The 18,994-nt window shown below is 47.1% G+C and overlaps 1 protein-coding gene across 3 annotated transcripts in view; it reads right to left on the bottom strand.

Moving 5' to 3' along the window:
* Positions 1–18,994, bottom strand: part of NTRK3 (neurotrophic receptor tyrosine kinase 3) — a 216,594-nt gene that overhangs the window by 97,927 nt on the left and 99,673 nt on the right. For all 3 annotated transcript variants that reach the window (XM_033070941.1, XM_033070943.1, XM_033070944.1), the window contains exon 12: positions 6,164–6,352. In XM_033070941.1, the coding sequence (XP_032926832.1) occupies positions 6,164–6,352 (189 nt within the window). The remainder of the gene's footprint in view (positions 1–6,163; positions 6,353–18,994) is intronic.

Genomic DNA, 18,994 nt, shown 5'->3' with positions numbered 1-18,994 from the left:
ACCAGGAACCAAAGTATCATCAACCAAAGTATCATCACTCAGCTGTGCTGCCAGTGACACTTCCCCACGCTGGGACTGGAGCCTGCTGGTGATCCTGGGTGTTGCTGCAAATATCTCCAGTAAACACACATTAAAGCAACAGAGAATGGATCTAAAACCCAAACAGCAGCAGGAGGTGATTCTCTGGTGTTCAAACCAAGCCAGGTGCCCATCCCATCTGGAGCAAGCAGGGCTGCACTGCTGGCTTCAGCAGCTCCTCCTAAAGCAGGCAGGGACCAGGCAGAGCCACGCTGCTTTTCCTCCTCATCGTACAACCACACAGACAGCATCTCCAGAGCTGGCTGAGGGGTAAGGTATAAGCAATGGATCTTGCCAGCCTTTCCAAGACATCCTGAAAAAATCTCATTTCTGTAGCAGCCTCACAGCAGGAAGGTCTGAAGTGTGAGACTGCAACCCAAAGTGCAGGTGCAATAGGTGGGATGGGCACTCCACTGCTGCAAAGGTAGGTTGGACTGCTGGAAAATGTGGGATATTTCTTCCACTTCCTCTTTCAGGGATAGAAGAAATGATGCAGAGCAGAAAGTAGCCCCAGGCAGGAGAACTGAGAGCTGGGAAGGTTGGATCCAGTCCCGCTGTCCATGTAGGTCTCCTGTTGGTCAGATGCTGCAGCCTGGGTAGGGGACAAGAAGGTGATTCTGGGCAAAGGGAAGTTCAGTTCTCCTCTAGCGGCAGACAGAAGCAGTAATTTTGGTTGCTCACACATTTCTTCAGATACCTGCAGCACCTGCTCTGGGAACAGCTGGCCAGAGCCCACAAGGCTTCTTCAACATCCCAATCTTGTGCAGGATGTTCACATCAACACTTGGAGCTCAGAGCAGTTTCCATGAGAGCCAACAGCAAACCAGGAGGGAGGGAAATCTGCAGGCAGGTCATTGCAGAGACCCCCAACACCTTCACTTGCTGGCAGCTGAGCTCTGAGCTCAGGGCTCTTCCACAGCCCCAGCCACAAGCCCAGGCTTTGCTATGAACAGTGAGGAGACACAGCACAGAGTAGCAAAACACACATAAACGAGTTAACAGCTACTCAGGTCCTTGTTAAAACCCTTAAAATAGCTCACATGAGCTGAGTGAGAAGGACAAGACTGTAAGACCACGAGAGCTCCTGCACAGAAGAGTCTTCACCCACAAGTGCCTACTTCAGAGGAGTAATGGGAGCCAGGTCCTTCTGGAGAAGAGCCTGGGGAGTTCATTTCAGAGGAGACCAGAGGGAAAGAATAGTTTGGAGAAACAGCAGAGCTCTGTGTGAGGGACTGAAAACTGTAGAGCCTGGCCCCAGGCTGGGCATGGGGAGGCAGAGTGCTGCTGTCACTTCACCCTGTGCTTCACATTTATATTACACAAAAAGAGTATTTGACAAATTCTTTTATCCCCGGAAAAGAAAAGAAAAAAAAAAAAAGAAGAAAAAAAAGGAAAAGTTTCTTTTCCACTACCAACTGTTTCAGTTTTCTTTTTTAGGCAAATAAAACTACAAGTACTTATGACTTCAGTTTTATGTTGTTGCTGTTTTTGGCAAAAATGGGACCATGAACTGACCGAAAATAGAAATGCTGCATACTTCTTATCTTCCCATGCCCAGGATGAACAAATCACACCAGGCAAACAAAAAAACATTAACAATGTTAAGGGTAAATATCCTTTTCATTTTAGTTTTCGAGATCTATTGAAAGCAGAGGTAAGAAAATCTATTTTTTAAGAAATATGACTTTTGAAATGACCACAATGTTCATTTTAGCTGCACTGAAATACAAGATAAAGACAGGGTACTGAGTGAAAGAGTGCTGATGGCGCTTTTATTGTGTGATTTGCCTTGTTTTTTTCTGAAGTACTTCTTTTTAGCCGATTACCACGTATTTACAGTTAGTGTAATTATATCTAATTACTTAATTAGCATGAATACGTGTAATTACTAACTTCGAATATGTAATTATGTCAGGGCAGCCTGTAATAAATGAGGTTGAAAAAAACCCTCATTAGGACTCTACGAAAGGACGGCTGCTCCACCCGTGTGGAGAATGCATCCCAGTCCCCAGACTGCGCCAGTCCTGGAAAACACAGCCAGCTCCAGTCGTGGCTGGCAAAAACCTCCCCCAAAATCAAAGAATTTGCCCCAAAAGTTCAGCTTCACAGTACTTGTTGCAACCGAGCGTCCACTGCTGTGATGGAGGTGGGGATCTGCCCCCCAGATCAATTTTCTCCATCAAGGTCTGGATTTTTTTTCTCCAATTTGTGTCATTCTCCAGAAGTTTTGTTAGATGAGAAATACAAGGGAACTGAACAACTCCAAACTGTGCTGTGGCATTTGAGTAAAGCTCGAGAGAACAGATCCAAGAACTAATCTGCATCTGATGCATTGTGCTTGGAATTAATTACTACTTAATTACTATTATTAAAGCAAAACAACCTTCCAAAATGTTTCTTCTGAAACATTACCAATATTTCACCACAGAAATCTCCAGCTACTCATAATTACAAAACTTGAATTTTGTGAATTCAAATCCTGAACTTCAAGAGAGGGAGATAGGATAAGAAGCTGCTGTTACTGCCAAGCCTGCCCAGACAGACAAACAGCCGACTTCTGGTCACAAATGTGGGTAGACTGGATCATGTTTTGCATTACAAAAATCTCTGACCATAGGCTGATGTTTTGTAGCCCTAAACTCTCATCCTCATCACTTTCTCTGCCCACTGTGCTTGCCACAAGTCCCATTCTTCTCCTCTGATCTGTTTATTTCCAGATATAAGGTGGAAACTCAACCTGTTGCTCCTCCTGCTGCTGTTTGCCAAGCAGATTTGAACTTGGTTCCCCTTCCATGAGCACAAGATCAGGAGAGAAAGGCAGTTTTAGCCTATTCTTCTGAAATCCATTTATGGCTGGACTGTCCATGTTGCCAAACTCTTTCCTTAACCTTCCAGGTAGGGCCAAGGGCAGCTGAAGCAAGAATAGGATGCTGCCCAGCACAGAGCAGAGAGTTACAGCACAGAGATGGGGGAGCATCTTCTCAACAACTAAACGCTTCAATATGAGAAAACACGGGGTTGCTGGTGTCTTCTGTGGCTCTTTGAGAACCCCTCACCCAGGAACAGAAAGAGAACCCTGAGCCCAGCTTGTCCCACCTCTCCACTAAGTGAGGCAGTAACAGAAAGAGGGCAAGACAACTGCAAAAATCCCAGACAGCCAGAAGTGAGCCCTGGCTCCTGTGCCCTTCATCCCATCGACACGAGGACAGCACATTCCCAGTGAAGAACACATCTCTGTCTCCTTGAGGACACATTAACAGGAAGATCCCATGGGACAGCACTGCACAGAGGGAGCAAGAGGCATCCAGCTCCGCAGGCAGGGAGCTGCTCTCCATATTTCAGCTGCAATTCCATTATGCAGAGCTAAGTGGCTGGGAATAAACATCCGTCATCCCTGCGTGATAAGTGATGCTTGCTAGTATGGAGGGTGACAGAAATCTATATCACATCAATGTACTATTAATACTGCATTAAGCACAGAGTGTTGCTCCCCTCGTTGCAGCACGGCAATGGCTATCGGCATGTCCCCGACCTAGGCAGCATCCAAGAGCACAGGGATGCTCGCAGGAGAAGGGAGGAGAAAAGCTTCATGTTGGAGAGGGAAAATGCTTGCTGAAGATGTTGCTCTAGCAACAGCTCAGTGCAAAGGAGAGATGCTGGGTGTCACAGAACACCTTTGCTCACAGCTGGGCAGCAGCTCTGGGGGAGGTGGCAGCAGGAGTTTGCATCTGTACGGCTCAGCTGGGCATCGAGGCACTGCCCAGCCCAGAGGAGCTCTCTTTAGAAGTGACAGCAAACAGGGAAATGTTTGTGTCCAAGCTCTGCACAGGGGGAGAGAAAAACCCTCCAGCATGACAACCACAGGGAGAACAGGAGCAACAAACATTCTCCAGCCCAGGCTTATGTTGAGTAGAGCACATCAGATCAAACAAACCCCTTACAGCAAAAGCTCCCCAAAGCATGGTTAATTTAATAGGTGAATTATGAAATTTTAGAGCCTCAAGCAAAGCCACCAATGAAGTCGGAAGTTTTGACCAAGTTAAGACCTGGGGACTAAAACACAAAACACACACCAAATTCAACTCTGCCAGAGGAGTCAAGGACTGGGTTTTGCACCATGAATGACAAAGAAATCAAAATAAAATTAGGGTTTTCAACCTGCAAGCACCCAGATGTAGTTTGCCTCTTATTATCCCCCAAAGGGAGTACCAGTGTTGTGGGGTTTGGTTTCAGCCCCACTGCCTTGCAGTCTTGGAAAACCTGGAGCATTCCCTCCTGTGGCACCCTTCACAGGAGAAGCCCCTCCAGATGCCACCCCAAGTATCCTGTGAACCCTTCAGATCCTACTCAAACCGCCCCATGAAGCTCTGAGGTCAAATCCTGCTGCAAGTGACTTCCCCTGCAGCCCACCCAGCTCTGACAAGTCCCACAGGGCAAAGGCTCAGAGCAAAACTTAATCCTTGGAGGTTTAACTCTGCCACTGCACAGCCTCAACAGCACCCACGTCTTGCAATGGTCGGCGTGCAGATTAAAGAGATTTGAGACAGCACAGGAGGGAAAGGAAGAAAAAGTAAAGCGGGGGAGCCCTCCCTCCCAAGCCATCAGAGTTTGTAAATCATTTTGAGATGAGGTGCTACAAGAAATGTAAAATATATAATTAACAGCACAGAAAAACCATGCTACATTCAGCTTCTCCACTCCTGCCTAATCACCGCCCTCCTCCTCCCCTCTCTACAAACAGACCAAATTTAGCACATTAAAATGAAAATCAAGGGGAAAGCCAGGCACGTTCGTTGGGCACATCCCATTGCTCTGGCAAGTGAAGGACGGTGCTAAGGCTTGGCACAAGCCAGCAGGACCCAGGAGGGTGCAGAGAGGGGGTTGTCCAAGGGATCCCTCCATGGGAGCAGCAGCTGCAGCTCCCCTTCTCCTGACGGAGGAATGGAGGCAGGAGCAGCGTGCTGCTGCTCAGCACTTGATGCCACATGGCTTCCCACAGCCTGGGAGATGGGTCCTCTCCCTGTCTGCAGGGGCTGACTTCTGTCTCCTGCACCCATGAGTCAGCAGCAGCCAAAGGAAGAGCAGAGGAGGCATCAGCACAGCACTCCCTGCTTCTGGGCCACCAAGACAGCCCAAGCTGAGGGCTCTTCACCTTTTGTTTTGCGAGATTTTTATTTTTCCAGTTCTAGCTGGAACCAAGACACACCAAAAGAATGCGCAATAGCAAGAGAGGAATGTTACCCAAACCTCCTGCATCGCTCAGCTTGCATCTCAGAGCTGGTAAGAGGCCTGGGAGAGCTCAGCTACCGCCTGTGAGCCGCATGCTGGGGAAGGCTGCATCCCACCACTCGCGTGGGAAGTGGCGCAGGACTCCCAGAAAAGCATCCTTTTACACAGCACTTTTCTTTTATGCTCAGAATTTAGAAACACAGAGTGGAGAGGGCCACTTGATCACCTCCTGCTAGTCTAATGAGCCCAGTTCATGACCCAAATTTATACAGGAAAGATGCAGAAGCTTAACAGAAGCCCATAAAAACAAGACATCCAGCATCTAAAATTTCTGGAGACAAAGATAGCTCCAGGCATTTGCCACACCTATGCCCATGTATCCTGAGCTTCCCCCTGGCTCTTTGGGGAGCCAAAGAGGCAGCCCCATGACTGGGAAACTGCTGGAGGAGGAAGGGGAGGCAGGTCCTTTCCCCAGCCAAGCAGGGGTCACATCCATCCCCATGCTGCCAGGGGGCTCTTGCTCACACCTGGGACCTCATGCTCGGAGCTGATGAGGAAGAGCCCGGCTTGGAATGGCACTTTCAGGCAGGGGGGGAAGGTGACAGGTGGGTGGCGGAGGGAGGGTGAAGGGAGGTGAAGGTGAGAGTGGAAAGTCTTTTCTGGAAGCATCTACATGTATGTTGTGATTTCTGAGACCTGAGATTCACTTTGGTTTCTGGACCATACCAAGACCCCACTCTCCTCAAAAACCTTCTCTTCTTCCTCATCCTCTTAACCTCTTCCTCCTCGCCCTCCTTCCCCCATCCCCCCAGCCCATCCCTCAACCCTGGGGGGCTGTTTCTGGGTGGGCACTCACACGTGTCTGGCTTGTGGCAGTTGTGCCCTTGTCGGAAGTACTGGGGGTTCTCGATGACGGGGATGCGCGTCATGCCGATCACCACCGTGTCGGGGCCGGCGTCCAGCGACGACGGAGTCGTGATGCCGTGGTTGATGTGGTGCAGAGGGCTGGCTGAATCCTCCTCCCCACTGATCACTGCCACGGGACCTGCAAACAGCACACATGTGTCAGGGACAGCAGAGCACAGTGGAGCCTGTTGGTCACATGTTGATGGATTGCTGCGGGTTGGCAGGGCATCACCGCCAGCCTGTCCGAGCATTCCTGACAGCTCTCCCATCTCCAGGTTTAGTTTCTCTGGGCAGCTCACAGGGTAGGGAACATCTCAGGTTTTCCTTCCTGGCTTTGAGGTACCAGGCTAACCATCCCAAAGGGTTTAACAGCTACAGGTGACACCACATCAGAGGTGAGTCATGCACAAAGTCCCCTCCTAGGGCTGTCAGGAGACAGCAGTTGCTGTGGTGCCTGTACACTCTGACATCACAAGCTTGGCACAACCATGGAGAAAAATCACCCCCAGAGACTTAGTTCACCTCAAATCTACATTTGTGATATGTCTGTTGCCCAGTGTATGGCCCCTCTTTTTGCCCTTCTCCAGCATCACTGGGGCAAACTCAGTGATCCCTTCAGTCAGGCTGATGCCTACAGGGACTGGAGCAGATCCTGCTCAGCTCAGGCTCATTCCCACCATCACAAATGGCAGCATCTTCCCCTTACCCTCCTGACCCCCAAAAGTTCACAGCACCATCAGGAAGGCATGAAAATGAAGCAAAGTAGTCATACATGCAAGATGGGAGCAATGGAAGGCTTCTACTCCTTCTGTTTTATTTTGGTTTTAGACCCTCTAATACCTGTTGCACCCATTTTTGCTGCATTGGTGTTGGACAAGGTAGGGACCACAGTGAAATCTTCCATCACACCTTTCAAATATTTTAACATGGGAAGAAAATCCCCACTCAATGAGTGACACTCCTTTTCTCCTGTCTGGATGTTACCAGGGACTACCAGAAGCTCAAGTAAAAAGGAGCAGAGATGCTGCACTTAGGCTTTGAACTTATTCAGAGAAGCCAGCCTTTTACCTACATCGCATAAAAATTGCTCATCTCCCATCAGTAATCTGCTTCTAATTGCACAATTACTTTATTATGTAGCACTGGCAACAAAGAAGGGAGTCTTCAAGCCATTTTACTCTCCAGAGCTACTGCGAGGACGAGGCGAGCTCTGGCTCCATGCAGCCATTCTGCCTGCATTAGTCTAGTCTAAAGCTGCTCATTTTTGGATCTTCAAGTATTGTTTGTTCTTCCAAGTGGGATATAATAAAGTTATTGTGTAATTAGCAAAGTCTTGGCAGCTGTGACAGGTGTTTTAGTCACGAGGAGAAAAAGCTCTCTCCCTCTACTGTGAATTCCTTCTGGCAGGTTCTGGCTTTTTTAATGTTACTCCCCAGGCCCGCGTGACTTTCCAGCTCGAGGTGCAAAGGCAAAATTCAGCTCTTGATGCAAGATGGGACTACGCACAGTGTACTTCTCCAAACACAAAAAGCAAATGGGAAATTTTGGTTTGAACGGCTTCTGTTCCTTCACAAAGTCATTTCATTGCAGGCAAACCAGGATGACTCAGTTTTGCACCATGTGCACATTCCTTCAGCCACACCCTGCACTGCTAGCTGGCCCAGAAGAGAACTCTGCATTTCAAGGTGTAGTTCAATTTAAAAAGAATCATAAAATTATCAACTGGTAGAGTCTGGTGTCAATAATCTGAGGGAAGACCATCAAGATCTCCCTTGCAGTGGCAGGGCTATTGAGGGCATACTGCTTTGCTTAAGAAGGCACAGTGGTGCTCCAAAGAACAGCACCTCATCAGGCAAGGGGATGTGAAAGGTCTCTGGTGAATGACAGGTGGGATGAGGCTTTGAGCACACTGCTCTCACAGAATGTGTCCCTGTCCACGGCAGGAAGGTTGGACAAGCTGATCTTTAAGGTACCTTCCAACTCAAACCATTCTGTGTTTCTGTGTGAAGGAAGTTTTCATTGCTCTGTATTCTGAGAGCAGAAACCACACCTTTGTGACAAGGAGTGAAGAGAATATAACCAAACACCAGGCTGACACAGACCCTGCTGAGCACATCCTTCTCAGGGACCCACAAAACCTCACCAGCATTTGACCCTTGCTGCTCTTGCTTGCTCATTTTTAGGGAACACAGATCACGGCAGTGTCCCTCTAGCATGGGAAGGTTAAAAGGACTTGGCTACATCAAAAAGAGCAGGGCACAATCCAGGAGGCTACTTGTGAAAACGAGCATAGCAAGCATCTATTAGCCAATGTTCTTTGTGGCCATTTCCCTGACAATAAACAAACCCAGAGTTTGACCCTCTTTACACTCCACAGGGTTGGGTTTTTCCTGTGGTTTACTTCTTAGGAGGACTTTCTTCATGTGTTGTCATAGTTTCATGCCCCAAACATATCCAAGATCTTTGAGGTAAAAGGTAACCACATCTCAGCTGATCCACAGCTGCATCCCCATTCCCCAGTGAACATTGTGTCCTGGGAATGGACTCAGCCTCTGACTCAGCTCAGGTCAATGCCACCAAGCTTATCCATTAAAAGACCTACCAACCCTCAAAACCTCAGAGCTGAACTCTGATTCCCCATCTCAATCTCTTCACATTTCAGCAAAAGTGGGAAACCCCAAGAGCTGGAAGGCAGAGGCACCACAGGAAGAACACATGTAAAGCATATTCTACCCTTGCAGTAATCCAGGGACAGTTTACTCCCTCCAGCTGTACTTCCAGGTCTCAAAAAAACCTAAAATAAATCACATTCTCAAGAGTCCTAAGGAACACTTAAAATGGATTCCCTGCATTAGCTTTCAGCTTTCCAAAACATTTCTGGTGATTATAGACACTGATTTGACATGGCCTAGAACATATAATTCATCTCAATATCCTCCAAAGGATATAATTTGATTAAAGGCAATTTTCAGTTGAGGACTTCTCCAAGTTTCTCCTATTAGGTTGTGGGTTTTTTGGGTGTGGTGGGGGAATATAAATCTGGACAACATTAATTCCTACAGCCACAGTCATGCAGCTTCATCACATTAATTCTCTCATTCCCATCTCTCCTGGCTGGTCACTGCTGAGATCCAGTTCCCTCTAAACCTTCTGTTGTCACTCTGAGACCCAGACAAGTGCTGGACTCACTGTGCAAGCCTGAGACAAACTTTAAAAACATCATGGATATCAAACAGTCACCAATCACTTTTATTGGTGTGATATTGCCCCAACTCAAAATATGCTCTGCCATTAGTAATTCCTGGAAATAAAGTGGTTACCTAGACTTCAAATTTTTTAATCTATCTTGGCAATAGCATATATATTTTTGCTTTTAAGTAGGCAAGGAGGTATAGTTTTCTGATATATAATGCTGATGAATGGCTTTATTTGGAAGAATTCTCATTGGTTTCACTAGTACATTTTCCAGGTAAGGTTAAAGGGGAAAAAATGAAGTAGAAAAAAAAAACCAAGAGAGTACAGATTTTAGAGATTTAGGTTTACCTTCCATTTGACAAGGAAATGTGCAGAGAGAGATAGAAAAGAAGACAGTTTGTATAGTAAAAATGTATAATAATAGGTAAAGGGTAGCTTGGAGTAATTCCTAACGTACCATCCTGTGATTAAAAAAAGAAAAAAAAATTCAGAGCTTTTCAGAGCAGTGATGCAATAGCTGTTTCTGTGAATAACTCAGCCTGTGTTATGGACTAATGTACTATGGATATTGACTATAAAAAGGATCTATCTGTTAAAACTTTAAGAAGCCCTTGTCCATTCTGAGCACTGACCCTGTTACAGCTGTACCTGCCCCTTCACAATGCCAGTGGGAGATTCAGCCACAACAACCTGGAAATCAGGACCAAGTTCAGCTGATGTTCACCAAAGAGCAGGGAGGCAGCTTGGAAATGTTACTTTTGGAAACGTCACAAGCAGCCATTCTGTTCTCTCTTCCCTCCCACATCTCCTCTACAGCCAACTCCCTCTTTCCTGAGAAAGACACCTCACTCAAACACCACCATTCCCAGCCTCATCTCCACCCTCTGTTCTCCCCCAGCCTCCCAGCCAGGCTTCATCCATCCATCCCTCCATCCCAGCAACGTTCCAGCTCTTCTCACTTTGCATCTCCCCTGATATTGTCATCTCTGTAAACACTCCTCCAGATTCCCCCAAAATCTCTGCTTTTCAGAAAATCTCTCGTTCTCTGCTCAGCACTGTTCCCTCTGGCTAAACCAGGGTTTGGCTTGGTGTTTACCTCCACCTCCCTGTTTATCTGGAAGCTCTGTAATAGGATATAACTTTCAGTCCATTTCTGTGAATTGCCTGGTTCATTCACAGTGTTATACAGACAGCTTGTTACTCATGAAAAATAAAGCAAATAATAATAGTAATAAATAGCTTAGAGACCCCTGTTTGTATGATCATATCATAGTGGGAAATTATTTATCAGGGCTAAGAACTATACTTTATGATAGAACAGGCTCAGGAATATAGGGTACTGTATAAATAACCATAGATTAGAGAAGATAATGGTCACTTCTCACTTATCTATAACAGAATGAATGCCCCAAGGCAAACAGGGGAAGAAAAAACAAAAACTCCAGCTTGGCATTACAGTAACCTCTGCAAAGCAACAAAAGCAACTGAAGGTGAAGAAAACATGACCTCTAAGGGAAAACTGAAAGAATTATGCTTTGTGTTCAGAGGAGAAAACTGAAGGGACATGCGATAACAGCCTTCAAATATGTAAAAGGTTGCAGCAAAGAGAAATATAATAGCTGTTCTCCACGTCCACTGGGGATAAAACAAGGAATAATAGGTTTAAATTGCACTGAGGGAGATTAGAGTTTGAATGTTCTCCCTGATGCCTCGCTGTACGGCTGGTTGAGCACTGGAACAGATAACCCAGGGATGCTGGGGGGGCTCAGCCACTGCCAGGCTGGGAAGGGAAAGGTTAAAGAAACTTCGTCCAAGGACAGTTTAGCTACAGGGAGTGGTGCTGCTCAGAGCCCTCACAGGCTGCAGCACTTTTTACCTGGAGGCAGAGCCCTCAGCATCTTCCCTCTCTGATGCTTCCAAAGGAACTCCAAGGAGGAGTTCTGCAGTGCTGCAGAGCAGGGCAGCACCAGAGGCACTGTGGGTGCAGCACTGTCAGGATGGGGCTGTGCTTTCAGAAAGAACTCCCTGCACACCCCAGGCCAAGTGCTCAGGACAGAAACTGAGTTTGCTGAGGCAAAGGCGAGTCAGGCAAGTGCTCAGGGCCGCAGGGCAATCCCCTCTCCCCACCCACACCTCTGGGAGCTGTCATGCAGAGCACCATTTTTTGAACAAAAATGATCACTGCAAGAGCTAATTGTGCCATCTCCACTTTCCTTTGTAATATAAAGGAGCCATATAATTAACCTACTTAATTAGGAACTGTATATGACCCATAACTAGGAAAAAAAAAAAGCTATGCTAATAAAGTGGGTCACCATGCATTGTATAGCAAGTGCTGAAGCAGACCTCATTAAATTCCAATATATAGTATATAAAATCCCTTCCTCCTCTGACTCTAAACCCCTGTTGGCACTTCCATATTTCCCCAATCAAAATCTTAAATTCTGTTCTTCAAAAGGTCACATCACTGACTGGCAAGTAGATAATTCCAAGGCTACATCTCTCAGCCCAGCTGTACAACTCAGAGCTGTACACACGCACATAAACAAGGGTAAAAATAACCTCAAACTTCAGTTTACCAGGAAAACAAGTTTAAAAAAAAAATTAAAAGTTACCAATCTTTTGTTGGAGCTGAAATCAACCCACACCCCAGGGCTGATCTCTGCACCAGCAATGAGGGGAACTGAAACTCATAAAAGAATAAGCAAAAGCACAATAAATACAATTAAAAATCCAGCCATGCTCAGAGCGAGATTGCATTTACTGTCTCATAAAGAGAGCCTCGTCCTTTCAGGCAAACAAAAGAAAATCAATTTCTTAATTTTTATTGACAGATGTGGGCACAGGGCCAAGGCAGCGCTTGGTGCCTACGTGGGGCTCGTTTGGAGCCAATCTGTCACGGGCTCCAGCTCCTTCTCTGCCCTCCTGCAGGGGAATCAGCCACTGCTCATCCCCAGTCACCAATCCCAACCACAGAGCTGTCCATGCTGGGAGCCACAGCAGACCTCTCACTTGTATAAAACAATGGGCTTTATCCAGACTTCCCTCCTAGCTCCAGCACTTGGCTCCTTCTTTCTCTCCATCACCTCAGCAGTGTCCAAGCAGCATTTCCCACATCCATACAGCTCAATTCCATCTCCATGTCCCAAACTCAGCCCAAGCTATCCCTGCATCATGCCAATGGAGCTGGAGGGCATTGCTGCAGAGGCTGGCTGGAACAGCACAGCCCCTGCTTGAACACCACTGTGGGGGCTGAGGAGCTCCCAAAGGTGCCAATCCCTTCTCTGCCATAGCCCAGGGTGCACACACTCTTCCATCAGCTTTTGGGGAAACAGCACATACTAAAATCAAATCCTTGAGCTTTGCAGGCAGATGAAGACATCAAGAACATAAAATCTGAACTCTTAAAGGATATAGTCCAAATCCTCAGCTTCCAGCCCCTCCAGTAAAAAGGGCAGGAGCAAACAAACCCTTTTCCCTTCTCCTCAACAACATGATGGGTTTGAGATCCTGATAATCTCGAGGAGATGAAGATCTCTCTGAACTTTAGGGTAAAAGGAAGGGACAGGCCTGGGATCTCTGCACCTACCACTGCATGGGTTGGACACGTGTCTCTTCCCCCACTTGCACCTTCCAGCCCCTCACACACTGCAGATGCATTATCATATAAAAAAGCTGTCAGATCCGTTGTCAGTGGGCGATCCCTACACAGGCAATCCTTAAAGCACTTTCTTTCCTGATGCAACACTGCCAAAATACTGCCATTTACAGAAGCCCCTTTCCATCTTTAAATATTGACATTTCTTTATCTCTCTGGCTTTTTTAGGTGATTGCAGGGAGAAGGCAGCTCTTGCTGCAGAAGGGGGTGCATCAGGGCAGAGGGGCTGCAGCAGCCCTGTACATCCCCCCTCACCCCTTCCAGCCTCCAGCCATCCTGGAATTCCTCTTTGGAGCATCACTCCATCTGGTGTAGAGGATGTCCAAACCTCCCTCCCTCACTCCTCCCATGTCCTTCCCTTACCCACTCCTTCTCAAGTTTATTTATTGAGCTTAGACCTCAATCCTATAAGCACTCACACTCAGGAATGGAAACATTAAGATCAAATCATATAAAATATAAAGTCAATGCATATAAGGGCACAAATGCATAAATCCAGCAGAACAAGAAACAGAAAATGCTTACAGTAATACAATCTGATAATTAAAAAGGGTGGGCTCTGACAAGCCAGAGCCATGCATAACAGCAAAGACAGCCAGCACTCACAGGAAGGCAAAGCAGGAAATTTTACATCTAGGCTTAAACTCCAGCCCAGTTTTACCAAAATCTTCAACTCAGATAGTGTCTGACCAGCAAAGCAACTGCCAACAGGCCACAGGATAACCAAAAGAATATTTTAGAACCTGCAATGCAAGGATTTGCTGATACCTGAGAGTTTGACAAGCCAATACCTACTCCCATGCTATAACATATGGGTACTGGGAAGTTGGTTCATTTGCCAAGACAAAAAGGTTTTCACTGCTGAGATCAGGTAAAACAACTAGCAACTAGTGCAGGCAACAGGAGAGGAAGAAAAGCCTGTTTTATTCAATTGTCACTGCAGGGAGGGAGATAGTGTTTCGTCTGGCAATGCTAGTGCTGGCATTCTGACCGTACCCAGTCACCTTCCACCATCCCTCCCACCCATCTTCTGCCATTTGCTGGTAACAAGCTGTTTTTCCCACTGCTGGGCATGCATGTTCCCTGCAGGTTGTGAGGAGGAGCCAGCTGCAAACCAAACATCCATTCTTGCAGAGGAACCTCCTGTGATAGCATCTTGGCATGGCAGAGGCAGCAGAGAAATTCGTACCTGGATAAGGCAGGAGGAGTGAGCAGGGACACCAGGAATGCAGCATCTGTGTGTAGTCAACATCCCTGCATGGCCCTGCTGCAGTTCTTCTGCCCCAGCCCCAAGGATGAGGTGCAGGAAGGGCTGGTGAGGCAGGATGGGGCTGTTGGGTACTGGATGCACTGCGACACATCAAAACAATCCCCTGTTGCCTAATCTTCAATGCACAAAACCATCATTTCCATCCCTCTGTATGGGATCAGATCCATTTGAAGACAAAACCTCATTTCCTGCCCCAGGTCTCCATCCAGTCCCATCAGCTCCAGAGCTGAGCAACATCTGCCTGCCCCAAATCACCAGCTTATTGCCATTCACCTTTCTAGCCCCTTTGTACCTCTTGACTAGATTTGTTTCTTTTTTTTTCCCCAAGCAAAGTCACCAAGCTGTCACCTCGGAGGCACCTTGAACTCCAGAGCAGCACAGGCTTTACAAGGCAGGATCCAGGCAGTGGCTGGGCAACAGCCTCTCCAGTGTCTATTAATCTCTTGGCTCACTCATCCCTATCACAGACACACCGTAAAAATGATATAAGCATTTCATTCGAACGGCGCTGCAGAGAGATTGGGAAGAGCATGGGGCCAATTGATTTCCAGTATGTCTGCTCTTTACCTCCAGGTATAAATACAACAGCAAAATCAATCGGAATAACATCATATCAGCTTTCTAATCTCTTCTGTTCGCAAGACACGCTTTATATACTGCAGCATTTCCTACAGCTTCTCCACAGGAGGCTCCAGCACCTCTGCACCTCCCAAAGCCGTGCACGTGCAGCCACTTCCCCGCTCCTGGCCCCTCCTGTGACAAGTCTCAGGAGCTGCAGGTCCAAAGCACAGGTCTGGCCCTGCTCAGTGTCAAGAGATCTCCCAGAGAAATGCACTGTGGCTGTGTAGGAGCAGCTCACCAGCACCTGCTGAGCCCTGGGTCGTGTCAGCTCTTGTGAGAAGGGAGATGCTCACCCCCTCACAGTGCTGGACATGATGGGCAGCCAGGCATGCCCAGATCCCCTGACACAGGGACATGAGAAAGGCAGCAGCAGGATCTGCTCTCCCCACACCCTCAGGACCCCACAGCTGGATTTACCACACGTGGCCCTGGTGGCATTTCACCTTCTCATGAGCATCCAGAGTGACACTGCACAAAGACCCAAGCCTGGAGCAGGGCTGCCTGCTCAGCACCGAGCAGACACATTTTCTTTCTGCATTTCAAATTTATCATCAGCCTAAGGCTTTTTATCCTCTCTCCTGGCCTCCAGCCACAGAAGAGGGGGACTGTGACAAACTGATAAACACTCCCCCCAAGCCTTTCCTTGGGTGAAAATGCAAATGCACCATGAGAATGAGGAAAGGGCTGCCTGATGAGGCACCAAGGGGTCATCTTAAAACATCAAACTGCAGCTCAGCACCAAAGTGATGCATTGCCCCACCTCAGACCAGACTTTGACTGAATAGTTGCCAGATGGAGAGGAAAGGAGAAGTGGTTTAATCAAAGAGTTACAGAATGGTTTGGGTTGGAAGGGATGTTACAGATCGTCTACTTCTGACCTCCCACCACGGCAGGGATTGCTTCCACTAGACCAAGTTGCTAAGGGTCCATTTATCCTGGCCTTCAACACTTCCAGGGATGGGGATGAGCTACACCCCCATCTATTCTGCAATTCAGATGGCAAAGAACAAGCACACACTGTGCATTAAGGCTGTGGCAACCGCATCACCTCCCAGACTGTGGCCAGTGTTGGGTGAAAGCTTTGGGATGTGTTATCTAACCCACTCAGTGTGCAGCTCCCTTAGCACAAGAGGGCCCCCAGTGATATCTGGCAAGGGGGCACTGGTAGCTCCACCACCAGCATTGTCCAGCCTGGTGCTGGATCACTGACCTGAGCCAAGAGCGTGATGCTGCAGGAGCCTGACCCTGTGCCAGCAAATGCTTAAAACAGTGACAAGTGCTGAAGGCCTGAAAGTCAACAGCTGGGACCACCACTGCCCTCCTGCCCGAGGCTTCTCCTGACCTTTGCAGGGACTGGTGCCCAGTGCTGCTTAATAAACACCATCCATGGAGCAAAAGCTCTGCCAGCAGCAGCTCTGAAGCACAAGCCAGGACAGCAAAACATGCTTCCCACCAGCCAGGACCACTGCAGGCTGAGGACAAACATTAGGCGTGTTTCTCATTAGCTCTGAGTCCACCACCCGCCTCCATCCCCCTCCCACCACTTCCCTTCCCATGCTTTGGCCACTGCAAGATCAGTTTTGGGTCATCTTGATCCACTTGGAAAGCTTAGCCGCCACGAGAGCGAGCCGCTTGTCCTCTGGCTCCAATCTCTTACTGAAATCAGTGCCAATGGAAGTGTCACTATCAATTTCATAATGTTATTGGATAAATGCAAAACTGGGCCAAGTCCCATATTCCTGACGGGCCATCAAAGAGGTGGGGATTATGGGTAAGGAGACAGGCAGCCCTGGCAGGAAAGGCAAAGGCTCCAGATCAATTAGCCTGACGAGGCTATCTTGCAGCCACATCACCTCGTGCTGACACCAGCGCCTTCTCCCTGGAGCCCAGCTGCCCCTGCACCAACAAGGTTTATTTTCCCCAGTCCTTCCAAACCCAGGGAGCTGCGCATCCCCTCTCCAAATATCCAGTTTATGAGACTCAAGGCACCAGATGATTCTGCGGTCATAAAAATACATTCATTGTCTCCCTATTTTGGTTTAGTATTCTGTCAAGCTAAAAAAAATTTGAAAAAAAAATCAGCCATTAAACAAAAAAGTGCCTTACTCTGCATTGCTCAGAGGTTTCAAATGGAAGGAGCGATCAAAATGTTAAGTACCTGGCACAACACATGTTTTGTCTTTGCTGTGTGTTTTTCTTCTTGGTTTTCTTTCAAGATCCTGCTTGGACCATGAAACTTAACTGGTCAGTACCATCTGGTTCTCATGCAGTAATTAATAGAGCTTGTAATTTTTCAAACAAAAATAGTCTTTGGTTGTAGCTTTTTTGGTCAACTTTTGACCTTTTTGTTTTCAAATGGAATTTTTATGAAAACATCGAGCAGCCATCAAGGCTGCAGATGCCAATGGGTTCACTTCCAGCAGACACCTCATGTGTCCAGTCCCTGCCAGCAAGCAGGCGGCTGCATTTACTCAGGGTGCAAATTTGTAGACCCAAATTTAAAATCAGACTTGTGATGTTTGCTTTCAAGCCAAAAGATAAATCCTTACATGGTCAAAACATAAAAAATAATAAAAATCCTTGCACTCATAGTTTGCCTCAGTTCATGCATGAGGGCAATGAAAATTTAAAACTTACACTTCTCAAAAAGTAAATGCACTTTTTTTTTCCTTCCACAGCCCTCCTTGAGATGATCTCCAGCACTGATATCAGTCTCAGATTTTTTCTATCCCAAGATAAACAGTGTGTTGCTTACAGAATCTAAACCTATTTAACTTGTATAATGGTTTAAATCCTGAATCTGCTCCCGTAATATTACGAGACTCTTCTGGAATATGAAGTCCATGTCAGAAGTATCCATAAATAAATAAACAAATCCTTTTTCCTTCATGCTAAACAACCAGGAGAGGAAGCAAGGCTGGGGTTTGGGTGGCCCTGGTGCTCCCTAGCCCATGATGCTCACATCAATAACAGTGTTGGGTGTGCTAAGCTTTGCTACAAGGCTCAGAATCAACAAGAAATGAGTTTTGGAGGTTTTTACAAAAACCTTTGTAGACTTAAAGAACACAGGGAAGCCCTTGACATTCTCCAGGCAGAACTGATGGTAAAGGAACTGATAATTTTTTGGCCCAACTAATACCAACTGTTGCATCGATGCACTGGTGTTTTCCAGGATGTCCTGCCTTTCCCCAAATTTATAGCCCTTGGTCATAAAGGTGATGGTTTTGTTTAAAAGTCACAGAAGTAGTCCCTGGAGAAAGACTCTGAAATCACAGCTTTCTGGGGGCTGACAGTTCATTTGTAAAGTGTCACAGTTTTGGGGTTTCCACTGGCCTTGCTGGGACCCTCATTAGTTTTGAGAGAGATTCTGTGAACAGGGAGATAAAACAAGCAAGGAATCAAAGGTTGGGAGATGTGGAGAAGGATATAAAACAGCTCCCCACTCAGAGAACTTGCTGCATTGTCGATCCACCAGCCCAAACAACCCCTCTAATAAATTAGAGAGCGATTCATTGAAATGGCTTCCTCTGTCCCCACACTGACAGTTAATCTGTAATTCAGATAGATCTGTCAGAAGGCAAGAGTCCAGAATACAAAATAATTAATTCCTCCAAGGTCTGGAGATATTTCCCTTTCTAAAGAGCACAGCACACTCCCCTCCTCACCAGGGAGCTCCAGGCATGGACGTGGCTCCTGTTGGAGGTCAGCGAGGAACACGGCATGCATTTCAATACAGGTGCTCACAAATGCATCACCTGTCACCTCAACGCTGGGCTGGCAGTCCTGGGGTGGGACTTGTTCTACAGACCTTGCCCTGCATCTCCCAGTGCCTTTCTGCTCCCCCAGTGCCAGCCAGAAACTCTTGGCCTCTTGCCCCACATCAGGCCGACACCAGTACTTTTCAAGATCCATTTTTCTGCATCAAGAGTCTAAATCATCAATTAAAACAAGCTGAAATGCAGCATCTACTGATTCTGGTTGATAAAAAAGCAGCGAGTGCCCAACATGAGTAAGGAGGCTGGGGCAGAGCACATTTC

Source organism: Catharus ustulatus, chromosome 12 (genome assembly GCF_009819885.2).
Source record: "Catharus ustulatus isolate bCatUst1 chromosome 12, bCatUst1.pri.v2, whole genome shotgun sequence".
Taxonomy (NCBI): domain Eukaryota; kingdom Metazoa; phylum Chordata; class Aves; order Passeriformes; family Turdidae; genus Catharus; species Catharus ustulatus.
This window is presented reverse-complemented; position numbering and strand designations above follow the sequence as displayed.